Below are 12,812 nucleotides of genomic sequence, written 5' to 3' on the forward strand. Positions count from 1 at the left end.
ATATATATGCTCATTGTGCTTTTCATCCTCTATTTTTTATATGTATACATAATATATATATATATATATATATATATATATATAATATATATATATATATATAATATATATGTATGTGTGTGTGTGTGTGTGTGTGTGTATATATATATAATGTGTACAATGTGTGTATGTATGTGTGTGTATATATATATATATATATATAATGTGTACGTATATATTTATAATATATGTGTACGCTCAGTGTATATAATAAAAAATTTAGGCCTCGTGAGACTTCGCCTCACGCCTCCCTATGCCGGGCTATCCCTCGGACGCCTTGCTCACACCTCACACTTTTAATACATTGAACAAAAGCAACCATACTTATTCATAATCAGTGCATTTATGTTCAATTATCAATTAACAATTTTATACCTTTTATGTCACGGGTATGGGACACTAGAAATTCCTATGCCTCCTTGTCCATCTATTTTCCAATCTATGATTTCCTTTTCTTCTTAATCATCCTTTGAGCTTCCTGCAAAAAAACACATACATGCAAATGTTTTGAGGTAATAATAACAACCACTGAAGAAAGGAGGAGCACTTTTGTTGTAATTCACCTTTTGGGAAATCGGAGAAAGTGCTAGAAGAATTTGATTCTGATTCCGTCCTGAATAAAGTTGCAGTCTTTTAACTTCTTTTAGGACCCAATCATACCTAAAGAGACATTTAACTAATCAGATTGATTGACAAAATGGATTTTCACATAATCTCAAAAAGGTTTCTTTTAACCACAATTTTAAGAAATAGATCAATCAATATATACGCAATCACAAAGCTTGATCACTTAAAAAATGTAACCACAGTAGAGCAACAAAAATGAGAGAGAACAAAAATCTGGAGTTCCATTTAAATTTTAATAGCACAGTCAATGATAGCTAAAGGTCGTACCCAGTGCACAAGGCTTCCGCTTTACGCAGGGTCTGGGTGAGGTGAGTGTCGGCTAGCCTTACCCCCATTTATGGAGAGGCTGCTCCCAAGTCTCGAACCCGAGACCTACCGCTCATGGGCAAAGGCACTTGCCATCGCACCAAGTGCGACCTCTATAGTCAATGATAGCTAATTATAAATTATCGAACTCTGTAATACGATGGATACTTGGAAAACTAAGAGCAAGACTAGTGCAACATCCAACTACTCCAGCATTAATGACTGCATAGGAAGAAAAAGTGAACATGATATAGTGAAGGAATAACGTAAAAGTACTATTTCTACATTCAAGTTCCCATACCATCATCCCTTCCTTGCAGCCTCTTCAAATTGCATACAACCAAAATGTGCACTCCAGACAAAACTGCAAATGTTCAAAAAGGGAAAAATATAAAAAGAAACCTTTACAACTGAATTCAAAGAAACATTCTGACATTGTAAATAGCATTTCACATAATAAAAAAAACTAAACTAATTACACTCAGATTGCAATAATATCATTTAATAATAGGAATTCCCATACCTTGGCAGAAGATCCTGCATTTGCAAAGGATCCTTTAAAATCTTTTTTCTTGAACAACCCTGCACTTGCAACATATCCAGGCCAGGTAAACCAACAACACCCTCATGTTGAGCTCTCCTCTGCATATGTATCCCTTGTAAGCAATCTTAATCAGTCAGTTATCATGAATATACAACTTATATTAATTTTCTACAATATAACAGAAGAGGACACTTTCACTTAAGCAGCACAAAATGATATCATCTGCATTTCTTTCCAAAATCCACCACTCTTATGCCTTTGCCTGCACAATTTTTTCTCCAACATAGCCTACCATGATGATAGCACTATCAATAATTAAGACATAAAGAAAGGCTATCCTAGCTAGGCAGTATCATTGGAGTAAACCAACAACACCTAAGTAAAGTAGCAGACCAAGTTTTTTTTAGAATTGATGTCTTAACATGTTTAAGTAGCGAAGCGAAAAGATTACAACACATTGGATGCGTTAACACATCCATAAGCTAATGACTCCCTCTCCGATTTACCCCATCATTCTTAATATATTCAACAATGCAGTTGCAATTAAAAGTCCTTGGAAAATGCCAAGCTACTATAAAGACATGATGAAAACTATATCTCACCTTACCCTCTTGTTGGCATAGACAGTATATCCGTCCTTGTTGTTCGAGGTGAATGATAATCCTGAACTCCATTATCATCATCGTCGAGAATGTCTTTGGCTTTTCTAGCAAGAACACCCCAAAACCCATGTTTGGATTCATTAACATTCTTCAATGATGTATACTCGTGGCTGAAAATCGAATGGAAAGCAGCAAAATTTAAGTAATGGGTAGAACAAAAACTGGAATCAGATACAACAAAACACACAATTCACGAATGAAACAGCAAAAAACAAACCCCCAAAAAATTTAATGAAGAATTCTTTATAACAGGCATGTTGATAATACCACGAAAAATTGCACTTCATTATACATGCCTATTGTTTTCTCTGTCCAAATATGAAATTGCCATCATCTTTTTCGGAAGCACCAACCAAAATCACTTCTCAAAGAGTTTATACACAGAAGAGAGTGGAAGCTTATCCAAAGCCAATTTCATGTTGTTCACTCCTTCTTCTTCTTTTTCTTTTGGACCCAACAATCTGTGGGTTTGATTGCAGCATAGTGATTTAGTTTAAAATTTCAAAATTGATTATATATATGTAGATAATCCTAAACACTTAAATTAAACATGAAATTGAAAAGAACACTTCAATCTGACTAAAACTACAAAGGAAAAAACAAAGACAGAAAAATGTTCAAACCAATCTATAAGCCAAAATGATCCCCCAACATCAATAAATTAACAATAAAAATCTAAACCCATATAAATTCACAGGAAAATCAAAACGCGCGAAAAAATAATTGGATCACAACTGGTCAGGTACAAAAGGATAAATTACAAATCCAAAAGAAAAAAAAAATTCACAAACAAACTAAAACTTCAAATCGGTGATGACCGTACCTTGAAAAGGGTATACGCACAAAGTTCTTCGAGATTGATCCCAATTCCGACGTCGGAGACTAAAATAGAGTCCGATTATAAAGGTTTTGCAGCAATGATCGCATAGATCACCCTGTAAGTTATAAAAAAAAATAAAAAATAAAAATAGATCACCCTGTAAATTATAAATAAATAAATAAACACAAAAATCAAGCAAAACCCAATAGGCTAATCGGATTAAAAAGCTACAAAATGCTGGGAATTTTACAAACCAAGACAAAATTGAAGTCCTGATCCTTGAAGTTCTCGAGGATTTCGGACTTTGCTGGGCTGGAGAGGGTAGTTTCTCGGACCAAAAAGTAGGTGCGATGGCTGGCCTAGACGATGAACCTTTCGGTGCCGTCGATGAAGAGGATTTTGGACCTGGATACCATCAGGAATGGGATTGGGGGAAATCGGAATGGGATGAGTTGGAGAGAGAAAGCGAGTGATTCGATTCGAATTGGTGCATGAAGGAAGAGGTGGAAGGTCGGTGAGGATGAGCTTAAGCTCCTACAGCAATCGGAGGTTGAGAGCAATAAAAAGTTACGTGGCAACAATCTTAGAGGAGATTGAAATGAAAGCACGCCCGTAGAGTGCGAGAGACATCCATCAATTTGTTCAACCAACCTCTTTTTTTCCTTTTTTCTTCTTTCACAACATTGGTGTTCACCGTAATGTGAAGGTAATAAGAGCCATTGGTGAAAGAAAAATCTTGCAAGTACTTGTAAGAGTATCTCTAAAATAGATGTCAAATTTTAAACGTAAAATTTGAATTTGGTAGTTTATATGGCATTTTGACATCTTTCAATATTTTGCTCTGCATCCGGTATGTCAAATTAAATAGTATTTTATTACACTATTTTATTTTCTTTTTATTTTATTAAAATATTACTTTCTGGGTTTGGAATGAAGAGTTTGGAGGAACTCGGATTCTCTCATGAATCCGCGGAGAACCCTTATATCCCAGTCCCACCAAACCCGGGAAAACCCTTCCATTGTATTAATTCTGTCATCGGTGAGCCGCGAAAACAACGACATTGAGCTGCAATTCCAATTGCTTTGACTACCAACGTTATTTGCCTCACTGGGTTGCAATCGGAGCGCACAAAAACCAGCTTGAAAAGGCCTTTGGAGAGCTTGACAAATGCACGAAGATAAGAAATTGGGGCGGCGGAGAGACAGGGGAAAGGGAGGGGAACCGCGTCGTCGGGTAAAGACGTTGACGACAGTGACGATGAGGACCACGACGATGGAAATGAGGACGGCAATGCTGTAGAGGGAGATGAGGAGGACGACGACGGTGCAGACGGGAAGGAGAGAACGATGTGGGAGAGAGATGGGGTAGGATGCAAGTCCATGCCCATGTCTCTGGCTATGGTGGCAAGTCTGTAAGTGTCAGTGACAAGCTTTTTGATTGGGAGGAATAGGAGAAATGGGGTTCTCGATTTGCTACTCCTTCTGCTTCTTCCTCCGCCACCCGTTTGTTTGTGACTACCATTGTCGTCGTCGTGATGTTGGGGGAGAAGGAGAGAGTTGTTGTTGATGGTTTCTTAAAGAGTAATGTCATTCTTGGCATGTTTGTATACCATATTTATATATAACATCTGATGTGGACAGTCCATCATTAAAATTAATCAAAATTTAGTTTAAATTAAAAATCATTTAATAAACTAATAAATAAAAAAAAAAACTAGAATTAAATAGTGATTGTGGTATACGAGGAGTCTTCTTCTTTCTTTCTAGAAACCAATTTCTTCCAAGATTCAATCTTGCAATCCTGCCGCAACAGAGCTTATAGCTCAAGAAGAATGTAGAGGAAGTCAAGCACAAATATTCATAATCTGATCATGAAAATGTTTCTACTTTTTATTCGCATTTACAAGTTGTAGAACAATATTAATTGACCTGATAGATCTACTGTATACAAAAAGTGTCAAAAAATCCAAACCAGAAAAAAAGTACAAAAAAATCTTAGAACCAGAATATTCGTCATTTAATTGCAGAAGCAACAATATGAGCCCACCATTTGAGATTGTCTTTCATGTCAATTTCATTCTCCAATGCAGGAAACCCCGAATTCATCAATGGCTTCTCTATCTTCCTCTTCTCCTTGACCTCCCAAGCTTCAGAAAGGTACAGCCTTGTAATTGCGAACTCATCAGAACTCTCATCTTTGCTATCATCCTTCTTTCCCAATTTTTGTAGCCCATGAATGATTGAAACCAGGTTTGAATCTTTATCTTCCTCTGAGAAAACAAAACCAAGATCCATAAACCCTTTTATCTTCCTCTAAGAAAACAAAACTCAATCGTTGCTCATGGACCTGGTGTGCCTGGAAGGAGAAGACTCCTCATATACCACAATAACTATTTAATTCCAACTTTTTTTTAATTATTGGTTTATTAAATGGTTTTTAATTTAAATTAATTTCTGATTAATTTAAATGATGTGAATGTCCACATCAGATACCACATAAGGTGCTATATAAATGTGGTATAAAAATATGGTAAGAATAACATTACTGTTTCTCCAAACACAAGAAAGCGTACCAACTTCAGTGGCAGCATCTTGCCTTTATAAAAAATTAATAAAAAAATATTTGACGCTGCTGTCAAATTTGACAGCAAGGGGAGAGCTACTATTCCATATCATGACACATCAGATTTGACTTCTCAGTTGGAAAACATTGCAGCGGTCTTTTTTTACTGTTATTGTTGAATTGGATATTTTGACATCTTATTTGGAGATGTTCTAAGAGGTTAATTGGACTACTCCGCATATTGCAAGAATTTTCAAGAGTTTGGACTACTCCCTATATTGTCAATTACTTTTATAGTGAAACCTCAACTTCATCACCTAAGGTAGTGACGAAGACTAAAGAAACTGAGAATCATAATTTTAAATTCTCAATATCGAGAGAGAAATGCAGAGGCTAATAAACTTGGTCTATCCCTTTCATTGTCTAACCAAAGACGACAAAAGCTTGTAGTTGTGGATTTAGACGCAAAATCGTGTATCACCATAATGAAAGCATACTTAAGAAGAAGAGCAGCAATCACGACCACGTTTGATGGACTAATGAGCCGATTAAGAGTCAACGAAAACTGTCTTGTCATCGTGATTCACGACTAAGCATGTCTGAAGTTGAAACAAAGCGAGTATAATGCAGGGCTTAGCTAGCTATATATGATTACAAACCGTGATGTTGATTTAACTACATATAAGTTCACATGACTTCTATTTACAGGCTTGAAGTTCAAAGCTTAGTCTGTATCACATTACATCACGAGATAAAGATGTATACGGTGGGGTTTGAGTTTTCATAATTCGTATGCAGCTAATGTGTCAATCAGGTTTGAGTTTATGTCTTTTCTCCCATCTGATATGAAGTTCAAATTTAATTAAAAATCAAGTAGTACAACAAAATACGATACATACAACAAAATATCTTCGTAGTTAATTAAAACAGAGCTTAGATATATGGCGCGACAAGTCAATTGTTAGAGATTATATTCAACACCAACATTGATGGAGCACTGTCTCTGCACTTCTTAAAAGCTTTGCACTCTTCTTCGAGGACTCTGAAAAAATTGCTGTAAACTAACTGACCAACAATTTTTTACTTTTCATTGTTTCAATCCTACCCCATTCGAAAATTTAGCCCGTCTAAATTTGAAACTTGGCTCCGGCCATGCTCAAAGAGTTGCAAGAATACAAGCTACTCCACACCTACGATGTACTCAGCTAAGCTAATTATAGTACCATTTCAGTGAATGCCCTAATTTACACAAGCCCATTATATCAGACATATTAATTATTCAAGTAATGTATAAATGTTATGAAACATAAGTTTTTTCTGCACCGCGCGTGGTAATCACTTGTTGTTTATACTGTTGATATTGCTAATTAACTTACAATTATCAATAGGTGGTCCATATGTTGTCGATATTTTGTTTTTAAGTGTAGTTAACTACAACGTGAATTGATTGATGAAAATATGTGATGGTGCCATCAATGATCATAACTAACAAAACCAAACATGTATAATTTTTTTTTCACCAAACAAAATGCAAGATACTTTCTATTTATCAAATATCTAAAGTCTTAGCCCCAATACATATTATGATTATTGTCTTGCAGTAAAGTAAAACATACCAGACATTGACATAGTAACCTTGTTGCAAAACACACATCCTCTTAACCCAATAACATGGATATTATATGATATAATATCAAACTCTAGCATATAATTCGAGTGCATCCTCACGAATATTGGACGTGAAGTATGTAAAGTATGCACCAAAGTTGAATGGCTTGTAGAGCAAAGGATGCTCTTTGTCTATAAATTCTTGAGGCACTTCAATCACCACCTCCTCTTTTGGCAAAGAGAATAGGGCATACGAGTACCTCTCTTTGTCCCCACTCATCATAACCCTGTGCGTCACTGCATGAAGCCTCCCATTGCTCCAAGCCTTAATTGCATCCCCAACAAAGACCACAACAGCTCCCTCCGGGACCATCACTTCAACCCATTTGCCTTGTTTGGTCAGAATCTCTAGGCCTTGCACATCGTTTTGGCACAGAATGGTTAGGGTGCTTTTGTCAGTGTGAGGCACAAGGCCCAGGGCAACTGATGGCGACGCCGACAGTGATGTTGATGACGAGTCAGCATTAATGTTGATGTTGCCTGGAGTTGGAGGAGGAGGAGGAGCTTTGTACTTCATGAAACGAAAAGCACTGGTGGTATTTTGGACATGGGAGTCATAGTGGTTTCCTAAACCAAAGCTCTCTAAGATCATCCTAAGGATGATGAGATTCAATTCCATCATCTTGGAGCACATGGATTTCATTGCCTCACTACAACACAAGAAAACGAAATACACATATAGTCAACGGTAAAAACAACATATGTCGTTTTCTCATTCAGTGAAGTTTGTAAGTGCAAAGGCGACCACTAGGAAATTATAATCAATCGAGGAAATAAGGAGGCCGGAAGATGTATATGACATGTGGTGCATTGTATCAGGTTAGGTTAACTTGTAAGTACAATCATACAATTGTGCATAACAGTACCCATTACTTATTATCCATGACTAGCATATATATACATGATGTACCTTGGATTTTGAATAACAATATAATCTTAAATAATCTAAATTATGAAGAAGGAGATTGATTTGACCACGGTGCAAAATAGGGAACGCACTACTTTAGCCATTTTGGTAAGTACACATCTGTTAAAAAAATGAGGAGTATGCAACACAAAGACTTTTCAAAAGATCACTCATCCTAGTACTACTCTCACACAAACTCGCTTGTGACATGGGATTATCAAGGTCATGAATATGCACGCACCTACCCATTATTATTATGGGGTGTGATATCTACACACTTCTTTTTACTTCTCCCACACCTTTTTGATTTTTGACCGTCGGATCGGATGAATTGAAGAAGATCAATGGACAGAAATTAACAAGGGGTGTGTGAGAAGTAAAAAGGGGTGTGTGGATAGCACATCCCTATTATTATATATAGACTGTCGTGATATGGGTGTGATATATATTGAGTCAAATTATATAACATATTTGTTGACTATTGTAAATAATCCAAGAAAGTGCAACTGGCTGCTGGGGGGTTTAAATGAAGCAGTTACATATTGCAAAAGAAACTGATGATCTTTCCCCCTTTCCCTGTGCTGGAGTTCTACAAGGGCATGTGCAGGCATGATAGCGAGGACTATATAACAATCATATAAAGCTGGCACTCCTTTAATTCAATCTGTTTGGAAGGGATAAGCCTTATTAAATGAGGCATTGGCTGGTAGCGAGGCTGTTGGGTAGCAGCCATTGTCATGTCAAATTTCTGGAGTTTTAATGTCATCATATATAAACTATTCTTTAATGCTTTTGCTTCGTTTGAATGTGAGCCAACTTAATAAGGAAAGATTCTCAATCATATATAGTAGTAAACCCTTAAGCTAGCACAACAATTTTCTAATTTAACCTAAACAGGTAGTGATTAAACTTCTGTTTAGTTGCAATTAGTATTAACTTATAACTCCTCAAATAGCTATTCAAACCTTTGAAGCCATGCATATGCACGATCTATGACCTTTCATCGGTTTCAACTTTTGGCAAACGAAAGTATATACGACCTGAGAGAAAGTTTAGAGATGACAGAAAAATGGGTCTAAAACTTATTCTCGCTCTCCGTTTTTCATTTGTGTGAGTACTTTGAAATAAATAGAACACTAATTTCAAGTGCAAAACACAAATTGAGAGTGAGATTAGCAGACGTCCTGGAAAACAAAAGCAAAATGAAAACTTGGCCTTGGATATATCTTGATGAGAGCTATGCATGCATATGTACAAAAAAAAAGTCTAATGCAAGCTATGATCAAAGTCAAAGCTACATGTTTATCTATAATTGCAAAGTTTAACTAAAAAGCAAGAAAAATCTCACCAAAGTGCAGGGTTTCCTTGAGGCCACATGAGGTTGGTGAAGGCCTGCGCTGCGTCAAGGCAGCAAGCGTCGTCAATGCCGAAGCTTTCGTTCAAGGGAATGACAGGGCTCTTGCCTTCGTAGCTCTGGTAAGGCTTCGGACTTGTGTGCTTCTTCTTGGTCTCTTCAGGCAGATCAAACAAAGCTTTCATTGCCGCCACCATTTCTTCACGTAAACTCATTGGGATCTCATCCTTCACTAGCAAAAGAAAGCAACCATAATCCTCACATACCTCTCTCACTTTGTTACCCATAGCTTTCCATTCCTCACTCCCTTGCTTTAACACTAAACCATCTGAAAAATCAAGAATTGGGAGTACTTGATCATCCATCTCCATCTCTCTCTCTCTCTCTCTCTGTCTAACTGTCTCCCACTCTCCGACTCCTCTCGTAGTTTTTAATCAGAAAGGAATCACTCAATTTATAGGAAGCTAGTTCCATACACTGTAACTCCCCTTCCCCCACCAAAAAAAGTCCAAAAATTAAATGTGTCTACACTTTTAGCTGGTTATTTGCGCAGTACTACTCCACTTTCTATCCTCATTTTTTTCCCTTGGGTTATATAGATTTTACTTATGTCACAATGGCATGTCATTACCTTTGTTATTTAGTAATTAAAAAGAGTAACGTTAGAGGGATTGTTTTATTTTACCACAATAAAATGCAGTTCACTTTACGTAATGTCATCTGTATATGGTAAATTCTTTGTGATAAATTTTACCCCAAGTAAGAATCATCAAAATATGAGAAATGTTGTACGTTGATATACTATTACAAGAATTAATCATTAGAAATTAACAGTTCAAATAATTTTCATATGCGTTATACTTTTTAGTGTTTCTATAAAAAGCACCTGTAGTTCAAAGAGTTGATAGTATTTATCCTTGTACCAGCGGTTTTTGTTCGAAACCTTCTTCTCAATAGTGTTTGACAAAAAAATATAAATATATAAAAAGCAATTAAAAAAAGTGGACGTCAAATACGTTCATTGTTGAAATTTTAAGATGTAGAATACATACCTTGTTGAAATTCTAACCAACAAAAATGAATACATACTACTAAAAAGGTTGGTGTGGAAAATATGAATTGTTAAAACAACCCTACAACCAATTTTGTCTAGGTTATTGAGAGTGTGAATCTTATACCGGAAATAAGGGATTTTGCATGTTGTTATAAGTAGTGAGGCTACTTCTCATATTGTCCATTATTTTTATGGAGGAACTTTAACTCTCTTCATAGTATGACAGTAGGTTAATCCACTTGTTGAGCTTCCACATGTCCTCACGTCAGTCAATATGTATTATCAACGTTGTGGCTTAAATGACTCCAGATGTGAGGGAGCGTACTGAAAACGTGAATCTCACATTAGAGAATTAAATGACTCTACATGTGCTTATATAAAATTGAATTACCCCATATATTATCAATTGATTTTATGAGAGAATCTCAAATTCCTTCGTAACCTTCACGTCTTTGTTAAGAGTTCTTATAGTTATGATAAAGTATAAGTAGATATAAGCCTATTGGTGTTATCTCAATTTGTGAAGGTGAGTGGAAAAATGGGTTATGACTAAGTTAGCACTTCAAAAAGTAAGTAGAATTACGTACAAAGAAAGAATTACTAGATCGATGGTTAAATTTCCAGTTATGCAATTAAGTACAAAGAAAGAATTACGTACAATTCACAGTTCTCTAAGTTGAATTGTTGAAAAGTAAAGAGTTGTTTTTTTTTTTTTTTTTTTTTTTTTTTTTGCAACGGATCATATCATAAACAAAGCCAGAAGGCAGAGGAAACATGGAAAGCTGGCAACCGGCAAGCAAAGGTACACAACCATGAGGAGATGGGGCCTATTTACCCAGACAGAGTTGCGCATCTCCGGAACCTGGTGCGATGCAAAAAAAACCGCCTATTCATTTCCCGATCTTGGTATCCAGGACCATTTGCATGTAACTATTGAGGCACCAATGTCTTCAACACGGGTTAGCACAGGGAAAGCCTCCCAAGTTGCTTTGCTAATCGATTCCTTTAACCAAGTGATGATAGACAGAGAGTCGGATTCCATAACAACCTGGGTAAAATTTTCTTATTTAGCTAGAAGACAACCCTCAAGCACAGCGAGAGCCTTAGCAGCCTTCACACTTGACGCAGAAACCTCCCTCCTCTTGACCGCAAGACATCATCCAAATGAGTCTCGAATCACCACTCCAACTACACCCATTAATTCCCCCTGCCTCCAGCATGCATCAACATTAACTTTTGCCATTTGGGAAGGTGGGTGTCGCCGCACTGGGGTTGGCCATACCACACAAACCCACATCCAACGCAATTGAATTGACCGTTAGTCCTGGATCAGGTGGCTTATGGTTAAAAACAGCTCAACAACGACCCTTCCAAATATGCCAGCATGTGTATGCTACTCTTGTAAAGAACAACTTCCTCTCATCCTTGTTTATTGGGCATGCAAGCCCCACCATTTTAATCCAATCCGCTAGAGTCGATACCTCGGATCTTTGCACCCTATAGTTCAGAGGGCCCCCCAAACCAAATACGATTAAGCCACAGACAGAGTAGTAAGTGATGTTCAATTGATTGCTCACCACAAATAGGACAGATTGGGGACTGAGCATATCGCCATCTAAATAGACTTAATTGTGTAGCCAAAGCCCCCCGTAACCCCTGCCACAAGAAATTTTGAATCTTGGAAGGGGCATCAATACTCCAATAGCTGGAAGAAGAAGAAGGTCGGCACGACCTTGACCGATGAGAATTAGCATGCAGCCACCAATAGCTGGATTTGACGGTATAAAGGCCCCTAGGATGAGCCTGCCAAATAAGGCGATTGGGGCAACTGGGTATCCCCACATGAGTGGCAGCAATGGCGTCGCAATCCTCATCAGAGATAGTAGACCTGATACTATCTAATTGCCACTACCGAGTCTCCAAATATGATGGTAGTGACCTTTTGATTAGCATCATAGCTGGTACCATTTGTTGGTGTAAGGTGACCCTGTTGAGAATTAAGCTGCATTCTTGCTTTAGAAGTTACCCTGCAGAAGCTAAACCTGCAGATGAAATCAAAAAGGAGCTGAGAAATGTGAAGAAATTAAGACTTTACTAAATCAGGAGTAGCCATTGAAATTCAACAGCTAGTTTCTTTTACCAGTTTAAGAAAGTTACAGCTGGTGTTTTTTCTTCTTTTGTCTTGTTAATTGGACTGAGCCTTCCCATCTTCTTCCAAGTGGATGGATGATATCCTCCAATAACCATTTATGGTCGGAGAGGAGTTCT

General features: G+C 37.1%; 1 protein-coding gene, 1 long non-coding RNA gene and 1 pseudogene across 6 annotated transcripts; all 3 read right to left on the reverse strand.

The window, feature by feature from the left end:
- Window positions 1–241: 241 nt before the first annotated feature.
- On the reverse strand, window positions 242–3,603 carry LOC126631614 (uncharacterized). Of its 5 annotated transcripts, none has more exons than XR_007626414.1 (6): window positions 3,253–3,603; window positions 2,119–3,113; window positions 1,496–1,614; window positions 1,141–1,336; window positions 603–699; window positions 242–517 (listed from the first exon to the last, which is right to left on the reverse strand). It is a non-coding gene; the product is annotated as an uncharacterized LOC126631614 (long non-coding RNA). The 5 variants fall into 5 exon arrangements; XR_007626412.1 differs by having other exon boundaries at window positions 1,496–1,628; XR_007626413.1 differs by having other exon boundaries at window positions 1,141–1,194; window positions 1,274–1,336; window positions 1,496–3,113.
- A 307-nt stretch (window positions 3,604–3,910) lies between these two features.
- LOC126631368 (uncharacterized) lies at window positions 3,911–5,293 on the reverse strand (annotated as a pseudogene).
- Window positions 5,294–7,077: 1,784 nt separating this feature from the next.
- LOC126632709 (2-oxoglutarate-dependent dioxygenase AOP3-like) lies at window positions 7,078–9,905 on the reverse strand. The gene is made up of 2 exons (XM_050303169.1): window positions 9,485–9,905; window positions 7,078–7,879 (listed from the first exon to the last, which is right to left on the reverse strand). The coding sequence occupies exons 1-2, from the start codon at window positions 9,859–9,861 to the stop codon at window positions 7,255–7,257; spliced, it is 1,002 nt and encodes a 333-aa protein (XP_050159126.1). The 5' UTR covers window positions 9,862–9,905; the 3' UTR covers window positions 7,078–7,254.
- Between the last annotated feature and the right edge of the window lie 2,907 nt (window positions 9,906–12,812).

This window comes from Malus sylvestris, chromosome 8 (assembly GCF_916048215.2).
Source record: "Malus sylvestris chromosome 8, drMalSylv7.2, whole genome shotgun sequence".
NCBI classification, from domain to species: domain Eukaryota; kingdom Viridiplantae; phylum Streptophyta; class Magnoliopsida; order Rosales; family Rosaceae; genus Malus; species Malus sylvestris.